Source organism: Chelmon rostratus, chromosome 8 (assembly GCF_017976325.1).
Source record: "Chelmon rostratus isolate fCheRos1 chromosome 8, fCheRos1.pri, whole genome shotgun sequence".
Lineage (NCBI taxonomy): Eukaryota > Metazoa > Chordata > Actinopteri > Chaetodontiformes > Chaetodontidae > Chelmon > Chelmon rostratus.
Window position 1 is genome coordinate 17726264 of NC_055665.1, and position 20598 is coordinate 17746861.

General features: G+C 41.9%; 1 protein-coding gene across 1 annotated transcript in view; it reads left to right on the forward strand.

Annotated features, from left to right (window-relative positions):
- Positions 1–4185: 4185 nt before the first annotated feature.
- The window catches only part of LOC121610185 (zinc finger protein 236-like), a 48814-nt gene continuing 32401 nt past the window's right edge, over positions 4186–20598 (forward strand). Inside the window, exons 1-8 of the mRNA XM_041942177.1 lie at positions 4186–4259; positions 6174–6313; positions 11076–11240; positions 11343–11521; positions 12677–12807; positions 14164–14336; positions 19383–19505; positions 20296–20469. Coding sequence (XP_041798111.1) covers positions 4208–4259; positions 6174–6313; positions 11076–11240; positions 11343–11521; positions 12677–12807; positions 14164–14336; positions 19383–19505; positions 20296–20469 — 1137 coding nt within the window. The 5' untranslated portion in view covers positions 4186–4207. The remainder of the gene's footprint in view (positions 4260–6173; positions 6314–11075; positions 11241–11342; positions 11522–12676; positions 12808–14163; positions 14337–19382; positions 19506–20295; positions 20470–20598) is intronic.

The following is a 20598-nucleotide window of genomic DNA, read 5'->3' on the forward strand; positions in this document are numbered from 1 at the left end:
TTCAAGCACAGCTGGCCGTGAATTGGGGCTTTATTGTTTTTATATTTAGTTTTGTATTAATGTGTGCGCCTTGTTTACCGGCCTTTTGTGTGTGTGTGATGCTTTCTCCCACTTTGTGCCCCCTCTCTCCCACTCTGTCGCCTATAACACCCAGTGGGAGGCTAAACGGTAGATATGCAGAAAACAACTCCCTTATCTCCACATCCCTCTGCACATGCAGCACGCTGACAAAGAACTGTACAAGACAAAAGACAAAGGTAGGCAGAGACGCAGCAACGTGGAACAACGGGAGGGTGAAATACAGTCTAATGGTTACAACACCAACTCTGACACAGTATTTCTGACTTTATTTTGAACTTTGTGGCTATTACACACACATCTGTGGATATGTTGGTGGTTCACACCTCACTGCCTGCATTTTATGAGCTTGTATATCCTAATGCCATTACTGTCGCCTGATTTCTCTGTCTCACTATGCTCTACTTGTGTTATTTTGCACAACCTGCATGCTGTTAACAGCATCTCATTGTAATTCTTATTAATTCTAGTGTTGTATTCTAGTGTGTCAATTACTGACTGTGAGATGTTAAATATTCATTTGCTCACGTCTTATTTATATTGTAATTTTTTTTCCCCTCTCTCCTCTTTTGTAGCTGCGGCATTTCATATTCAACACATTATAGGCTCATTGTGTTTTATGTGTGTTATGGTTTGAGTTTTCACAGTAAGACATGCAAATCCCTTACATGGTCAAAAGCCTCTTTACTAAAACAGAGACCCAGCAGACCAGAGAGTGTTGCTGAGTGTACCTTCCCGGTCCCCCCCAGCCCCGTTGAGGATGGTCACAGGGGAGGACGCCCGTGGTGACCACGGCTGTCAGAAGCTGTTTCCATGATGCCAAAGAATGATTGGTTTCATGGATCCGGACGGTGCTCTCTGACAGCGCAGGGGGAGACTCTGCCACACCTGGGAGAAGAAACGCTGGCAGGATGTGAAATGTTACTGAACAAGGTCATTCCAAGGGTCACTGTGAGACCCATCACCCCCCCTCCACACCCAGTCATTGAGGAATTTACAGCCCGGCCTCGTGCTGCATATGGAGGATATCATGTCTGAATTTATCCTTTGTTTGGAGTCTGACTCGGGCTTTGTCTGCCTCTGCGTGAAGCAGTGGTGAATCTGCAGACAACAATGTCCTGGTCTGAAAAGGGAAAACGTGCAAGCCAAAACAGCAAGGACACCTTTCAGTCAGTGGATGCTTCTGTTACTGTCTTGTCCCTGTGAATAGTCGGGAGGCTTTAAATTGCAACTGAAGCTTCTGATTGCTAAGAAATCAAGGAATTAATCTTTAATTGCACAGGAGTTTTTCACAGGGTACCTCATCTGCAAAGTGCTGCAAACAAGCACCACATTTTCAAGTCTGACTCATGTCTAGCCTGCTCTGTGGAAAGCCAGTATCATTGATGTCAGTGTCGTTGGTGAGGCTTGTTAGCATGAATGACAAGGCTGGGGATGTGACTCAACAACAGCAGCTCCCCCGCACTCTCAGCACGTTTTTCACAACGCGAGCTTAGCGTGCCTCCTTCAGAGGTGGGCTTCCTGACAATCCCACTCCCAGAGCCCATGACAATTTTAATGATCGATCGCTTTCCTCTTGACTGCGGCGAGAGGGAAGAGAGCAGACCACAGAGACAAAAAAAAAAGGAGAGGGAAGAAAGAGGGGCGTGGACGATCCCACAAGGTCAGAGTGATGTCCAGTCTTTTGTTTTCAGTGGTGAGATCAGTGGCCTGTGCAGCCGCGAGGGGACAGGCAGAGTAACTGGCGGCCTGGCGGGAACAGATGTTCTTACACAATGAACAGGCACTTGGTTGGTGGCTTGTTCACTAAAAGTCAAGGGGCTGACTTCCCCAAAGAGTCACGGCTTTCCACCTGTGGGCCTGTATCAGGGAAAAATGTTGCTGAGGCAATCAGGCTCAGATACAGTGTGATTTACGTCCTGCTAAAGATACGTGCATACAACAGATGGGCATCTATTTATGGGCGTGATAATATGTTAAAGTTGCACATAATCCTGCCGTGTGTTTATGTGTACGGGGGGGATTTTTCCTTGATATTTCTCCCCATTTTAAGCATTACACTACAGCACAGACAGTACACGCAAGTACGATATACGGCCCATGTGTCATGTCCACGAGTGTCATGACCAGATGGAATGTGCAGGATTTATTTATATTTGGTCACAGAGATAATAGAATCAATTAACCTACCCTAACATCCATTCTCTGTCGTTCTTCCTTTATGTTAACACACAGCTGTGCTCCCCAGTGGCCTGTACTCCATATATAGAGCGTCTATTTGTGTCAAGTGAAAACACAAATTCCCTCGACTTCCTGCCATTGTGCATGTATGAAAGAGATGTTATCAATACCAGCACCAGATTATAAACGTGAACAAACATTTAAATTGAGACATGGATGGCATCTTTAGCATTAGTTAAGTCGTCCTGTGTGCATTTGTGTGTGTGGCTGCGAGCTGAACGTGTGTATTTGAATGTAAGGTCAGTTTCAAGAGTTCAGTCGTGATCACGTTCAGATCCAGAGGCGATCTGACTGAAACTCGCAGTGTTTCAGGCTGTTGAGTACAGCAGCACAGTCGGTTTGCTGGCATCTGCAGGATTACTGGCCCATAAATGACCAGAGCCATTCATAACTCATTGCCTCCCTCTGCTGGTGTTAATGGACAATAAAGTCAGTTTACAACTTGCCTCATACCCTCTTGAAAAATCAATATGATATTGTGTATGGCACTCAGCTTAGAGTGCAAAACTAACTCATAACACTTTATGAGATTTTTATGTCTGATACTGCTGAAAGTGAGTTTATAGTCACCTTATCGTACAGTATTTTTTGGTATTTTACTTCCTATTGGTGTCAATAATAATCCAGTAATATCTCTGCATGTACCTCATGCGTCACTAGCAATCAATACTGTGTTTCATATACTTTGTGGTGTTTTCTCTCCTATTGTACCATCCCAATTGCCCAATAATGTTCCTCCTCCTGTTGAATTACAGCATAGTGTGTTTATTATACTCAGGGTGAGTTAATTAAAGCAATAGAGTGAATAGATTTCATGTAACTATTTTATTATCCTCATACATCCTGCTGGAAAATCTATAGTTTTGTTGTGACATTTGTAATATCCCTCTATTGTTTTTTTTCACCAGGGTTATCAGTGACAGTCACTCTTTAATCTGGTTTATATAACTGAGGTTACTGGCTATATCTAAACTTAATCATTCATCGTGTTTGTATAGGTTTAGATAGGGGCATGTAAACACAACAGCTCTATTCTATTTTATTACAGTACTACGACTTACAGCACTTCTATATTCTTTTTCTATATATTTCTATATCTATTAATACCTTATTTTTATCTAACTTTATTTTTTACTCTTTATGTTGTAGCACTGTAGGGCCATGGAGAACGACATTAATGAACAACTTACTTTTTTTTCTTTTTTTTTAAATGTTTATATAACATTTAAACATTATTTAACCCTGACATCTTATTTAGCCTGCTGCTGTAAAGGCTACTGTTGATTAACCAGAAATGAGCTATGGACCCCTAATTAATTCCTGGTTGAACAGAAATGTATTTAGGAATATGCACAGTGTATATCTGGACATATGAGAAGGTAATAATGCAGTACCTCTTATTGTTTCGTTTATTAATGTGCTTTTGTTGTGCAAATAATACAATTTGCCATAAGTTATATTACTACAATCAGGAAAATAAACCATGGGGCCTACAGGTCCCCCTACAGTACAGTTATCTACTGCTACAGGTGCCAGCTAAATTATTACTTGTCAAATAATTTTGAAAATATATATTTATACGTATTTTTTTTATCCGTAAGAAAAAAGTACAAAACATTACATAAATATACTATAACTACTAATATTTAATTGATTATATACTGGCCTAATTATAGTAATAATAATGATAGTAGCTCACTCACTTATCAGCTAAACAAAGTTGTTGTTGTGCGCGCCTGAAGGTGCACGCACAATGAAGCAGACGGTAGATGTCTCCCTACTCCGCGCAGCTGTGTGTCTTCATGGGTACGATGCTGTGTACAGATGACCGAGTCGCCATTTTGAAAAGCAAATCGTTCACAGCACACCCACCCCGAGTACTGGAACTATGCCGCGGGGCCGGCCTCGCAAACTGAGAGTTAAAAGCAGCGACGAAACAGGTAATAAGTACCAAAATGCAACGAATAAAAAATACAGATTGTGGGCTATCCAAATAACCTGGTATTATTTGGACAAACATCTCTGTATCTTTTATAATAACACTTCAATGTAGTGTATATAGTCCCCGGATATAGTATTGCGGGTGGGCTTTGCTTTGTGCGGCGAAGGAGTGATTGAGGCGGAATGATATTAATAACATCTCGGTGCCTCTTCTTATTGGCTTTCAGTCTAAATTGGTGTCCGTGAGGGGAAGAGCGGCGGTTTTCTGCTGTGTTAGTCAAAGTACGCTTTTTACACTTAATCTTTGTTTATTAGCAATTCGTCATTAGCTTGATGTTGCTAACTAGCGCGCTTCGCTATCGTTAGCTTCGATGCTAACACGCCAAAATGTTGGTCGTCGTTATTTTTATCTTGGGAGGCACCGTAGCGAGGCTGTCCACTTGCTGATGGATCAGCTCTGTGTGCTGTGAACAAGTAGTCACATTTGACGGATTGACAGGACCTAAAGAAGTGTTCAAACGAGTCGTCTGAATGCATTCAGTTTGCTAACGTTTCCTTGTCACCATCGGATGACAATATTCAGCTCAATTTAGCTATGATGGCACGTTAGTTGGAGAACCTAAATGACACGTTAACAAATGATTCCGCTGCTGAGTGCAAACTCGTTGACAACGAAAACAAAACGGACACACACGTTAGCGTTGCATTGAAATGTTTACACTGGTTCATCGCATGTGAATCAGCTAAGAGCTACGAACTGTCCTTGCAATGTCCGTGACTGACAGCCAAGATGGGCGTGTGGACCCTAACTGTTGAATATCGGGGTCAGAAGTTATAAGAAAATCACCCAAACAGGTTCCCAGAGCAACACGATGCGACAGAATCTCTCTGCTTAAGATGCAAAAGTGTTTGCAAATACGGTGAATTAAAATGTGTACTTGCTAACCTTCATTATGCACACAGACCTCACGGTTGGAGGTGTGTGTGTGTGTGTGTGCTCTGAACAGCTTTTTTAGTGGGTATTGTAGCCTCAAGTTTCCATCCTGACAGGAAAATCTATATTTTTACTTTAAAAAAAATACTGAATATAGGAAAAATACCAACAGGCTGAATTCAGAACCATTACTGTCATTGTTAGCTTTCAATAACTGGCCATGTCCTTCTGTTCACTATGGTACTGTATAATTACTGGTATGTTATACAGACCGCAGGAAGAGTAGTTGTTGCCAAGACAGAAAACTAATGGGGATCCCAGAAAACAACTAAAAATGTTTGCACTATAGCGTTTTTATGTTTTAATGTTTTGCTAATATCCACTACATTCATGCAAATATCCTGTGCTATATTTAATTTTTTCACTGTGCTTACGTAGTATTTCTACTGTTATATATTTTCTACTGTGCATTAATACAAAACCCTGTATTCCGTTATCCATATCCTGCCATGTGCAATTCCAAATATTGAGACACAAGTCAAAGTGATGGAAATAGACTAGAAATGCATCAGGACAGACATTCTCATGCAACCTTTGGGATTATTTATTGTAATTTCTAGTGAAACTAACCAATCCCACTTTAATCTGAAGCTCCCTTAAATGCCTGTACCCCACTCTGAGAAACACTGAATTCGTATGTGTGCCAAGTCAGAGTGTGTGTGTCTGAAGTATGTGACCAGATCAACGTCTACCACTGCTTTGACATTTTGAAGCGAGGGCAGTCATGATGGGACGTATTTAAAAACACTGCTTGAATGCAAACCTTTTTCGGCACTTTCTTTTTAAACATAAAGCCGCTGAACACAGCACCAGTTGAAGGGGCTGGTAGAACATTTTATCTACTTCAGCTATTCTTGTGCGGAGCAAGCCTCTTGAACCGAATTAAGATATTCAAGTTTTCTCTCTCGCCCTCGATCAGATGCGGATCCCAGCGACGCTAAGGCGGAAGCTTTCATTGATGGAGAGCTCAAGGACAAGAAGTGCACAATATGCTCCCAGATCTTTACCACTGAGAGCCAGCTGCAGAAGCATCTCCGTGAACATGAGATCAACGATAAGGTGAGTACAGCACGTGAGTGTAGGCAGTCATAGCTGTTATAGTGAACACAGAGATGTTTTTAGCCACTATTTGTCCAGAAGAGTGTGCTTGCTCTATCATCATCACATGAGTTTATATTCTTCTCATGGTTCCACACATTCAGATCTTGAATCTAACCAATATCATTGCATCCAGCTCTTACTGGTCACTGGTAGCTGGCCAGTTGAATCACACTATTATTACTGGCATCTGAACAGCTCCACTGGAGCAGCTGAGATTTAAGTGCAATGTTGAAGTCCATCTCGAGGGTAATTCTCATCATGCACTGACTTAGAAGTTGTATTTCAGACGTGATCTGTCAAACAAAATATGTATTGACTGGCATTAAGTTACAAATTATCACCAGTGAGGGAGATTGTCAGGATTTCAGCTTTTTCACATTCAGTTTGGTTGAAAAGGCTCATTTTTGATGCATCCAGAAAGTTCAGGGAGATACTGCCATACAATGAATGCCAGGCCAGCCACCGCAGCATATACCAGAGCAGAGAGATCAAGATGAAGATTGCCTTTATGGTCATTGAGCGTGTCAACGAAATTTGCATTGCAGCCCCCATGTAGATAATAAGAAAGATAATAAAATAAAATAAAGATAAGCGAATAAAATAAACTAACATGCACTAAAAAATACATAAATGCAATTAAAAAAAAAACAGAAATAAAAATATACTAAGACAGTACAAATATACTAAAACATTAAATATACCAACAACAGCTGAATATATACTAAAATGTATATACTGAGATGTAGCTGACAATTAGGTAAGCATGTGTGTACTAAAATGTTAAGTACACAGAAGGTGAAGGTGGAGGTGAAGGTGTAAAAGTGCAGTGTGCAGTGGCTCAATTGCATCCTCGTGTCCCTCACTTGCGTGGTTTCCTTGCGTCTTAGTCCCTCCCACCGGGGATGCATGAGAGGACGCAAGGAAACCACGCAAGGAGAGAAGAAACGAGGAAATATGTTTTAGGAGAATTGAGACGTCCTTTCCTCTGAAGCGATGTCTGTTTCTGATGACGCGACACAGCTGGATCTGCTGCATTTATCGTTATATTCACACCCCCACCACCCCCGCCCTCGATATATTTATATTTTATACTTATATTTACATTATTAAAAAAAGTCTCCAGCACTAGAAAATAAATATGACACACTAGAAATTAATTAATTTAATGAGAATTAATTAGTTCATTCTTGGCTGGATGCCTCTTCCAGGTGAACAGGTGGTCACTTTCTGACCTGAACTTTATCAGCCTTGCTGTGTCTTCTGTCCCGTTCAATGAGACACATTTCAGATCTGTCAGTGAAGAGAAACCTGCAAGCCATGAAACACATTATTTCACTCAGATAACACGCAGAACAAGTGACGAGAGGCCGATGTGTTAGTGTTAGAACAGGTTGTAGATAAAAGACTGCTGAGTGGAGACAAAACTGGAGACAGATGTTTTAATGTCTGACGCTGAGCGCAGAAATCAGCTGCTGCGGGACTTTTATCCATCAGTAGAAATAACAGCGGTAAACCAAACTCTGTCTCCAGCTACGTCTCTCTCAGGTCTGGGATATCCCGTAACTTCTCCACCTTTGACATGATTTCTCTGATTATCTGTAAAGAAATAAGTTTTCCTGCCTGCCGGCCCACGCACAGTGAGAGGCGGTTTCTAGGCAACGTTCGTGTTTACTTTCAGAGCCGCTGCGCAGTGAGAGCGGTGACAGACGAGAGTAGGCTCATTTTAAATCAATAAAATATGTTTTGATCAATATTTTGTGTCACTTTATATTGAATGCTTTAGTAGTGGGCAGGTTCCTATCGTCCCTGCTCATTATACATCATCTCTTACATGACTGAAACATGACGGATCCTCATGTTCTTGTATTATCGCTCTTTGGAGAACGTCACGTCAAGTTAGGCTCATCTGAATTACAGCCATTCATTGCAGGATATTTAGACTAGCGCACTTTCTCCTCCACCTCGTTCAAACGTGACAGCTGTGGGGGCGGAGTCTTCATACCGTTCAGTTGACAGACTTCCGGGTGGATGCACTCATGTATCCTCACTCATGGCTCCTCCGAGAGCCCCCCTTGCTCCTCGCTCCTCAGAGCCGCAATTTGCGATTTGGGACGACCGGCAAGATGGCGGACCAGTTCGATCGAGGAGCGAGGAAACGACAATTTTGAGAAATGAGATGCACCCATAGTCCTCACAGTCTCTCACTCCAGTGAGGTGCTGCTGGGGGTGATAGTTCTGACAGCTCTGAGGAAGAAGCTGTCCCTCAGTCTGTTGGTGGTGGTGCGGATGTTCCTGTACGGCTTTCCTGATGGAAGCGGTACAGGTAACGAGCATGTACTGGAGCAGCCTTATATGTGAGGTTGTTGATCTCACACACACAAAAAAAAGTGTTGAGTAACGCTTTGTGGGAATAGAGGAGTCTCTCCACCTGACATCTTGGCCTGAGTTTTGCGCAGGTGAAGAGAATAACTCACCTGCTGTAGTGGGTGATGGTGTCCCAGCGACAGGTCGGATTGGGCCAACCTAGTGACTTACCCTCAAAGCTGGAGGTGTCCTGAATTTTTCAGCTCCGATGATTTTTAACAATGTGGAATTTTAAAGCTGCCGTAGATGCCCTTGTTTATTTGTCAGACTCAGCACAGGTCTTTGTTTAGTCTGCCATCAATCACTATATTTGGTGCCAGCTGCCTCCAAAGCTTGTTGGATTTTCGTCATGCAAAACACATCTGAGGTTGTTCACTTATTCTTATGTAAAATTACATTAGAGGCAGAATTCTGCGTCACTACACATTAGTTTTTGATCAGTATCCTTTTGGAAATTCTGCTTGTGTTTGTGCCAACTGTCAGACAAATGCAACCACAACTGACAGACATTCCAATTATGAACAGACATTTAAAAGCAAAGTGCTCCACAATAACATCCCCTATTATCAAGAATTACGTACATGGTTGTGGTCAAATAGGTTTTTTTGTTTGCTTAGGAAGATTCCTAAGTGAGTGGAGCTATTCTTGTATCGAAGTGGCAACCACGATGAACGCTGTTCTCTGAATGCTAAGAAAAGGTGCTTCAATGCATCCTTTCTTATCTCCTTCAGCTTAGGATACTCTGACCGTGCTTAACGAGGAAAGGAGATAATGCGGTCCCACAGCTTCTTGCAGCAGCAACATTTAAAGCGACCCTGGCAGACCCATGTCAATACGGTTGCATAGTTATATATTGAAGTGTCGGTGCGGTCAAATTCTCTTTGCACCGCGGCTGTCGAGCTCATGAAGGTTTCCATATAAGTCAAGGGAAAGCGTTTAGGGAAAGACAGAGGACGTCTTTTTTTTTCCTATTCGACTACAACAGCCTCAGCTGAGTTGATTGAATAAACTGCTGCTAAATAAGACCTGATGTTGGGCTGTGTAAGAAGTCTTCACAACATGGTCCCTGCTCCTGGTGCAGAGTAGAAGTATAACTGAAACAGTGCTAACAAGGACCAAAGTTGTTTAATCCCAACCCCCGCCCTCTGGCTGTGTTGCCCAATAAACAGTCTTAAATACTAACAGAATCACAGCCGCAATTTACCTGTGCTGCAGTGTTCACCGGCCAGCTGTAGTAAATCGATTAAAGTGGCTATTTGTCTGAATTTCCACTCCTCTCGCCCATATTTGTGGTCCTGCATAGGAGCATAATAAAATACAGAGTTAGCATCCAGTGAGTCACCAGATGAGGGAGAGGCTTCTGCTGTCTGGCTTTTGTTCTGATTTACATGGGAACTTATTCTTCTAAGGAGCAGCAGATGTTTTCCTTTTGTTATTATTTCTGAATAAGATTTTGAATTAACAATGCATGTTTTTGAAGGCACACATCTGAATAAATGTGCATTAATTCCTGTTGAGTAATGCAGGTTTTTGTAGTTATTAATTCATCGTAAATATTTGTGTAATTATCCTTTAATTTGCAAGCGCACCCTCTTTTCCCCATTATAGCTAACACTCACATCTCCCTCTCCCGTTTTTCAGATCCTTCTACTCACTCTCTGTCTTTAACATGATTGTCAGGAAACCTCTCTGTCATTTGTCTGCATTGGTCTCCTTTGTTTATCATCTCTTCTGGCATGAGAACACAACGTTAGGACGTCATTTGCAGCTGCACCTGTGCTGATGGGCTGTTTCGGTTTCCAGGCCACTATCTTTGCTTGCGTAGGCTTCCTCTCCAGACTGAGGAGCACGAGCCTTGTGGTCAGCCACTCTGAACGAGAGTCAGGGGCGTCAGTGTTGCTCTCAGTTTTGAACACAGTCATAAAGTGCTCTGAATTGAAATCAGTCAGCTCCTCTAACAGAAACAGAATTTAATATTGGGGCCATTTCTGCCTCATGGGAAATCATTTTTATGTTGTCTGGTAATATTCTTTACTTTTTCTCTTTCTGCCTCTCTCTCAAACCGAAGTAATTATCCACGACCCACCATTATCCGCACACAAAACATTGTCTGGATTGGATTTTAAAGTGAGACATCACATTACCTGTTACCTTGCAGAAGTCCACCCATGATTCTAGGGGATACTTGTTACTGGGTAGGACAGGGAGAGAGTGGGGGAGTAGCAAATGTAGTCCTTCTGTTTCCACCAACAGCGAGAATTAACAGCAACAAGGACTGGTTTGCAGAGGAAGACGTCTGAGCTCATTTACAGTTCCATTATTCACTGCTTTCTTTAACTTGTTCTCTCGTTTGCAGCCTCATCGATGTGACCAATGCCCTCAGACATTTAATGTGGAGTTCAACCTCACACTTCACAAGTCCACGCACACAACCTCTGACTTCACCTGCCCCGTTTGCAATAAGAAGTTCTCCCGCATCGCCAGCCTCAAATCTCACATCATGCTGCACGAGAAGGAGGAGGTTAGTCGGCAGCCCAATCGAACATAAAACCGTCGCTCATTTACCTTTATTAGGAAGAACCTAATCACTTCATTTTGTCGCCCTGCAATCGAAACCCGGCAGAATTTGATCTGCGTAGAGTGTGGAGATGAGTTCGTCCTCCAGAGCCAGCTCTCTCTGCACTTGGAGGAGCACCGTAAAGAGCTGTCAGGCATCAAGGTCTACACCTGCAAGACCTGCGACAAGGAGTTCAAGACGTCGGCACACCTCAAGGAGCACATGAAGAGTCACGCCAAGATGAGGTCAGGCAGGGTTGCAGATGCTGATTTATTTAGTTTGGCCAAGTCAGGAGGAAGTTAAAAGGGAATCCAACAGCTTTTAAAAGCAACCTTCAGGATCTTGTTTTAGGCAATTTATAGTCTAAAGGATACAGCATATGTGAGTTATGGATACTGAAACAGCAGTTAGACTATGAAGACACTTCAACACTTTCCAGGAAAAGCTACTCTTGTGAAATTATTTTGGTGTGTGAGACAGAGTGAGGCCAGGGTTCGTTGCAGCATCATGCTGAAGGTTTTAGTAAAATCCTTTATTACAAATAAATAATTTTCCTCATTATGTTAGTGGGAGAAAACATTTAATGAACCTCCATGAAAATGTTATGCCTGATATTTTTAAAAAGCCTCTATAGACGGCGTGGGTCTGCTGCAGCCTTTAACGAACAGAAGGTTGCAGCTTTAAACGTTCTCATTCACTCTCGCGAATTGAATGCACACGACAGGCAGCAGTTTTTCTTTAGCACAAGTAAAGGCCCAAAGAAGCCTACAGAAGGGCAACAGTCCTCAGTGTTGTGTGCAGGCTGGTGGAAGCTAAACATTAGACCCGAGGTCAAAAAAGAGCCTTGCAACGAGAACAGCCATGAAAGCTCGGGCGGATGTCCCCACAGATCCATCGTGCACAGAATGAGGTGCAGAATGAAATTCTGCAATACAAATGTGCTACAATGTGCAAAGAGTATTAAAAATTGTATGAATAAGAGAAATGAATTTTGAAAGCACTTATTTATTCAGTTATTTTTTATATTTTCGTATTAAAATTGTACTGTACTGTATTGACTGTACTCACGTGTCACCTGTGTTAACAGTGTTGACTAGTTTCGCACAATCTGACATGAAAATTTGAAATGAAATATTGAAATATTCTTTTTTAATTTATTGTTTGCCCCACTAAGGGCTAGCTTGAAATGGGTTTGTACATCACCGTGGTTCTAACAGAGCGAACAGCTTGTCTTTACCTATTTCAGTGTATCCTTTATATTCCCTTTTGTTTCTTCATGTCTTTCACATCTTCTGTAAAGCACTTTGAACTGCCTTGTTGTCGAAATGTGCTGTTCAAATAAACTTGCCTCGCCTCGCCTAAAACCAATTTGACATTCTTTATGTTTACTCCCTCCACAGGCCGCTCACCTCTAGTTCCAGAAACTACAAGAAAAACATTGACCGCAGCGGGTTCACGAACAGCTGCCATCACTGTGGAAAGGCTTTCAAGAAGCCCAGCCAGCTTGTCAGACACATACGAATACACACAGGTGAGTGAAGGGGATGACACGCTCAGGTTACGTAGATCTAATGCGTTAAATGATGTGGAAAGTGTTGTTCCACAGAGCCTGAAGTGGTTGTTGGGACTGGCACCAGGTTGTACTCTGTGGGGGCTTGGTTGCAGGTCGTGGGCGCGGCAGGAGACTCTGCAGGTATCTGGGCAGCACGGCACAAACAGGAGGGTCAGCTTTTGGCCCCTCAATTAAATTCTCGGCAGTGTTATATAACTGAAGCCTCGCGTTTGTCTTTCTAAACTGGACCTCCGCTGATTAAGTTTTCCTTGATTAACGCCGTCACGTAAGAAGCACCGACTCCTGAGCAGTTTGCTGCGTTTCCCCTCCAATACCGAGGGACCGCACCACTCAGCTGCGTTCACCGCCCAGCTGTCACGCAGAGTTGTCGCATGGGTAGAATTTTGATTTGCTGTTTAAATTCCAATATTGTTGTGTAGACGCGCGCTTGTTCAGCCGACTTGGGTTCAGGTAACGTGGCCAGCAGCTTCCTCCCACATGTTTACACGTCAGCCACATGTTAATTTGTTTGGCTGGTTGGCTGGATGACTAATGGTGGATGGAGTTGATTCCACTGTGCCTCGAATCTCAAACAGCTCTTAAGCTGATGAAGTGAAGAGTCGCTTCGGGAGACTACACACACACCAACACATACACATAAAGCCTTATTCTCTCACTCTCTCTGACACTCAAAAGAGTGGGTAAGAGTACAAGATTTTATCTAGGACTTGAAATAGTAACAGAGATGGCCTTATGTTGGTGCCATGGTGACAGAATTGCACAGTTACACTAGTTCAAAATGAGGTACTTTCATATGTCATTGATAGTGCAGGATGAATTACTATAAAAGAAACAGATTTGTTGAGTATGTTAAGTCCTAAAGATGGACACAAGCCAGGTGTTGTGTGTTTGGTTGAAATTGCTAAAAAAAAAAACATATTGCAGATATATGTAAGATTCACTGTATCCTGATAAATGAGTTTTTTGGGGAATTTTGTGCAACTAATAAGCAGTATTAGCCAAATACAAACCCGTGAGTCAGTATTTTTTAAAGAGAACATGCTTGTACTTGAAAAAAGTTGCAATGATTCACTAGTTCAAATATCAAATGTTGTAAACAGCCTTAAAGGCTCCTTTAAGTAATGTTATTTTAACGATCAAGAGGGGTAATCAAGGATATCTTAAAAAAGCCAACAGTGTTTAGCCCTAGACTTCACCATTTACCTTTTATATGTGGAAGTTATTAATTTAGATTCTAGAAACCGCAGTAAAGTCCAATTGTCATCAGTGTTTCCAGCATCATAATGGCGCCAATGTATTTGACCGTCCCTTCAGGTGAGAGGCCCTACAAGTGCTCGCATTGCGGTAAGGCTTTCAACCAGAAGGTGGTGCTGCAGACTCACATGGTGAGACACACTGGGGAGAAGCCTCACCTCTGCATGTTCTGCCCCGCGTCCTTCTCCCAGAAGGGGAACCTGCACTCCCACGTTCAGCGGGTTCATTCTGAGGTAAGAGCACAGCGCTGCTGGTTTGAAAGTGAAATATTCAGACGCTCACATTCGCTTCCTCAAACACTGCAGTACAGGAAATGTCTCTGTGAGGTGGGATGCCACCTGTAGTTGTGTATCACAGCAATAAAAGAAGCTACCAAACAACAAACAGTGCAGATGTCAGTTGAAATGAAACGACAGGCTTCCTGTCACTTTTTCATGCTGATTGAAAGTAGAGGAATAGAAGTGAGCTTAACATACATCTCCAAGCTGCCACACATCTTCTGCACTGTCTGAAACAGAGAGACAAGTCGCCACTTCCATCACTGCTTGGATCCTCTTGTAGTTTAGCAACAATTGGCGATAAATCTAACTGATTTGTTTTGACATGATGTTCTGTGTCAGTTTTAATTTTGTAGCTTTTATCGTCTGCCAGAGAGCATGTTGTCACACTGTCACAGCCTCTTATATCATACTTAACTGATTCAAGAAATCTCCTGAACTAAGTGATTCATTTAGGAAACATCTGATTTTCATTTAGTGGCTAATGACGATCAAATACTGTATAAAGTCGTTGAAGTGTTGTTTTCTCCTCGGATGGGAATAAGCACCATAACATTTGATTCACTGATATAAAACTACACAGTTTTGCGGAAAACACTGATCCTGAAGTGTTTCGGGTGTGTGTAGAATGGCCGAGCACAGTGACTGAGCGCCTTTTGTAAAAGCAGCTGGTGCTTTTAATGTAAAGTGATAGTCTGGTGTTATGTTGTTTGCTTGCAGAGATGCTCCCTGTCCTCGTCAACAAAGACGAGAGCAGAAATCCGAAAAGTACGTGGTCTCAGTAAAGCCAAGATTGGTTAATGGTTTCAAGTTATTGACTTACTCATACTGCTGTTCATCACGCACAGGATGTATCAGATAGTTTAACCAGACTGTCCATGCTGCTTACCAGGTTGCAGTAATTCAGTGTCATTTATTTTATTCCAGTTGTTGTCCAAGACATTTCAGTTTCTTTTAGTTTCCTTCACTCGCACACTGAATTACCAGCCCTCCCGCCTGGCAGCTTGTTACTTTCAGTGAAGCAGGACAGCTTGCCATTTTGTTGGTCCGTTGGAAACTGAATGAGGTGAAATTGCAGGTCTTTGTTCCTCATCTGGTTCCTCTCTTTTGTAAGCACTTCACAGCAGCCAATTTTAAGGAGCCCTCCTTATTTATCCATCCTAATTTAGCCTGGACTTTGGTCTCTAGCAGTGCTCCATCAGGCGGGTCACTTTCTCTTCTGCCAAACTGTGGCTGGGAGGTCGAAACAGTTGCGCACATCAAAGTCTTGCCTGTGTGGCTAAATTTCCCTGCTGACAGATAATGAACTCCCCTGTGCGTGGGTGTCCTTTTTTACGGTTTGTTAATAAAGTAGTAGCTACTAGTTGATGACTGCTTACACTAATGTGGCTGCAGTCTGGACTGTGTCAGCTTTCTGGCAGCCTGATTGTAAAACAACACAATGGTCTCCATCACAGGAGGTGCAGTGGGTCTGCCATCAGTGGATTATGCCACAGTCATCAGTGCTGGTGCAGTTTATCAAAATGGTAAAAAAAACCCTTAAAATATAAAAGATGCTTTGTGCTTGCACACCGAGCTCCATGCTGATTTGACAGGCTGCTGCCAGTGCCAGCTGAGAAATAAATGTACCTGGTTTTTACCTCGATTCTGAAATTGTCTGGAAAAAAAAATCAAAAATTGCAGTCACGGTGGTCCATAGGTATGTTAACTAAATGTTATTGATAATTGGTTTATGACTACTTATAAAGCTAAAGACATTCCCATCAGCCTCAGCTGTACTGCATTCAGTGCAAATTAGCACATATTAGCATGCTAACACAGATGAACATGGTAAACATTATACCTGCTAAACACTATTTCAGCATCATCATTGTGCATCATTTGCATTTAGCCCAAAGCATCACTGTGCTTATGTACTGCAGAGCAGAGCCGTGGCTGTAGTCTTGTTTATAAAGATTGGTAACTTCCCTCAACACCCCATCAGTTTTAATGGGAAGGACTGAATCCCAGTCTGGCTATCATATATGAACCTATCCCATGATTTCAAGTGATGTAATACAGACGTGAATTGTTTGTGTCTTTCCAGCATATACTAAAGCTACACATAAGAATCTCAGAATGACAATATTGGCCGCTGTAGATTCACATTCACATCATTATGATATCTGAAATCACAATTACGTAATAATTATTTGCAGCAAAGACCTTGAAACAACTGACTTAATTATACCTCTTAAGAAGAAACACAGGAAGTGAGTTCAACTGCACGACCAGTCCGCGCCTCTTTTGTCTCTACCGCGGGGGCGTTATAATGGTGCGTCTTTTAGAATCAATTGAGTCTGAATGTAAAGCTCTGCTCTCATGAGCGGTCAGCTTGTACTGAAGCTCTGGAAAACGTATTTGATGACTGGTTTTGCCTCGTGCATTGTGTTCTCGTCCACCTGGGAGAAAGTCTCTACTCGTGGAAGATGGTCATTTTCTCCCCTGCTCACATGATTGTGTTTTCCACGCTAAAAGCCCGTGATGGCGCCAGTTGATTGAATTAGTGCCGAAAAGCCAAACAGCCGAACCATTTTAATAATGCATCCAATTTTCACAAGTGTTCTTCAGCTTTCCTGTTCCGCGTAGAGTTTGTCCTTAAGATTGACTGACTTTATGAATAAATTATGGTCAAGCGCTATTTGCAATAGATTGTATGAGCAGATGCATATTCAGGAGCCAGGGGAGGAAAATCATCACGGTTAAATCCAATAAAGTGTTTGGTCATGTAGGGTGTGGGCATGTGCAGACAGTAACACCGTCTGCACATAAACTGGCATCTAAAACCTCTTTACAGATTTAGGTGCAAAAGCTAAAATTTTCTGTTCATCTGTGATCCACAATATAAGTCTAGAAACATTAGTCAAACAAATCAAACTTTTGTTACTAATTATTTTTATGAGAGGGTTGTATACAGATTCATAAAAGTACAAGTCACAATGTAAATGTAAAGCCCCACTTTGGTGGCTTTATGGCATTTACATTTGAATATCACAAAAGCCATAAATCACTAATCCACACAGGACGTGATGAACAATTTAAGTTTGAGTTTGCAGTTTTGTATCTATGTGTATAGTACTACCAATACAGTTTCACAACTGTGCTGCTGTTAGAGGCAAACTCTTCTTTTTGTTTATTGTTTTATGGCAGTTAACAAGAAAGAAATTCATTAGCAGTACCAAGAGTGTGGGTTCGGATTTTTAATCTTAAGCTTCTTAATTCTGTTTTTTGGAAGGCTTTCAGCAATTACACTGAATTGATTTCAACTGTTTTCGGTTATTATTCTTTAACAGGCTCTTCAAACTCTTTTGGTGCTTCACCTTACCCGATACTTCCACAGCTTTAAGTGGTTGAGCTTCAGCTGCGGCTCTCATGCAGACAATTAGCATTTTAAGATCTTTTCCTTGTTTTTGTGCTGGCAGTTTTCAGCCTAAATGAGCACACTAACATTTTTTTAGTCATTATTTTGGTGGTTAACAATAGAATGATACAGTACCACTACCAAGACAGTAAGCTTGAAACTTTAATCTATATATGTGTGTCTAAAGTAAAAAAAAAAGCCTTGTCTCATCACAACCACATTTCTATTACCTTGCTGTGTGACCTTGCTGAACTTGCTGCCCTCAATTTCCTGAAGAGAAATTTCATCCTTTTTTAAATATTCCTTATCCCCAAATCTTCCTTGTGGCACCAACCGCCAGATATGTTTCAACCTCCAAAAATCCTCTAAGTACTTATCTATGCTCATGATTTCCATCATCTTGCCCCTCTTCTTTGTCTTCGGACCTGATATCTGTCCTGATGTTTTTGTCATTGTTACAAGCTCTTCACCATCTCCTCATATGACATCTATTCCTCCTCTCTCCATTCTTTCACAGTCATTTGCTCCCACTTAATGTTCACTACAGTGAAAACACACATCCTGGCCCCACGAGAAATAATGCTCCTGCTGTGTCCAACCGTCTTTCCCATATGGTCCGCACCTGTACACACTCATTCTTAAACCAGCTGCCACATACCTATCGTCATGACGGCGATAACACCCTACTGGAGCTCTTTTGTATGCCCTCACACTCTCGCAAACATATTCCACATGTGTCCTTCAGATGATCCTGCAGATCAGAGTAACTGACTGCTTGAGGGGATGTAAGCACTCATAATTTAGACCTATAAATGAATGCTCACACTCTTGAGCAGTTCTTGTGGAATTTGCATTTGACTGGCCAAAACAGTTGAGACGCTGTGTGAACAAAAACAGAATGCAATCATTCAAACAAACTTTGCTTACCAACAACAGTTTTAGGAAGTGTTTCTAAGTCAATGTAGTAACATCCTTTATACAAACATGTGTTCACAAAGTGGTGAACCTCGCTCCATCCTCGCTTTCCAGGATGCTCCTTTCATACCCAATCATGATACTCACCTGTTACCGATCAACCCGTTTACCTGTGGAATATTATCTTGTTTGAAATGTGTTGCTGGCATCAAATTCAGAATATGCAGATATTCACAAAGATCAATGAAGCTGATGAGATAAAACATTAAATATATTGTCTTTGTACGGTTTCTAATTGAGTATATGTGAAAAAAGGATGAGCAAGTTATATTCTGTTTTATTGATGTTTTATACAGCGTCCCAACTTTTTTGGAATCCTCGTTCTCTTTATAAAACTGTGTGTTCATTGATATAACAGCCTTCATGCCAAGGCCGTCATCAAGAGAAAACAGTAAAGTTTATGTCTGGCTTCCACTATGTACAACTTGAACTACAACATGATGTTGTAAGTTCATTTGGTATTTCCCAGTTTCTGATGATTATCATATATTTCTGTCTGAATACATATTGAAAACATATTTTTAAGATCTTCAAAGCTTAGAGAGGAGCTTTAACATCAAAACATAAAACATCAAAACATAGGAGCAAGGCATAATGTCTTGTATGTGTTTTGTGTTCTCTTGCAGACTAAAGGCGTACCGCTGTTCCCATGCATGGACTGCAGCTGTGCTTTCAAGAAGCTGGGCAGTCTGAATGCCCACATCAGCAAGATGCACATCTCTGTTATTGAAGTGCCCTCCAGCACTCCGGTAAGAGAACAGAATACAGGAACGCGAGCACTTCATCTGCCCAGCTTCCACTTTGAGCATATTCCGATATGCCAACAGCAGATAAATATACCCAACTATGTGTCGTTCAGAATTTTAAAAATCACTATGTTGTTGTCAAATGATTCTTTAGTTGCTTTATTCATTGGGAAAGATTATTTCCTCTGCCACTGTCTTTCTCCAAAGGTGTTTGTTATTCTGTAGCTAATTATACTGTAAAAAAGCTTCATTTGCTCTAAAGGAGAAGCACAAAACATTGACCCAAACCATAAACCTGCAGGACAAGTTTCATGACATTCATCAATTTCCAGTCTGCCATAAATCAGGCAGGTTTGACCTGGCACACAGTCTACGCTGCAAAGTAGAGCCTCTCGGCCTTCTCAGTGATGGCCTTTGTGTCATTGTGTCAACATTGTTTAGTAATTAGTAGGTTATTAATTACCAATTATTATTTCCAGTTAAGTGGTGTTAAAATGCTACATGCCACACATCCACTGACAAACCAACGCTGTGTACATAACCATAGCCACTGTCTTTGCTGGCATGATGCGTGATATGTCAAAGTGATTCACTCAGATGTAGACACTAATTAACATTTTGTGCACTAATGCCATATGCTCTGCTGATTCTAAGCCCCAAAGAGCCCCTGACAAGACTCAGTCGCTTTCAAATTAGTGCCTGTCCTCATCTTGTGAATGGCCTATTGTCAAATTGGTCCTCGTCTTCTTCTTCCTTTTTTCTTATTTTTCCTCCTCCTCTTCTTCTCCCTCAGGAGACAGAGCCGACAGGTCAGGCTCCAGGGGGGTCAGAGGGCGGTGAGGGGGTAACAGATGTCATCCAGCAACTATTAGAGCTGTCTGAACAGGTCAGTGGAGAGACAGCCCAGCCCCAACCTCCAGAGCCAGCTATTGCCATGGAAACCGCCATCAACCAGGACATCTTGCAGGTGAGCAAAGGACATTCACCCACTCAACGAATTAGTAGTATTCAGGACCCCACAGACTGACTAGGAACCACACACCTAACAGTACAGTGTATGATTCAGATAATAATCTTTAAGTAAGACTTTAAGGAG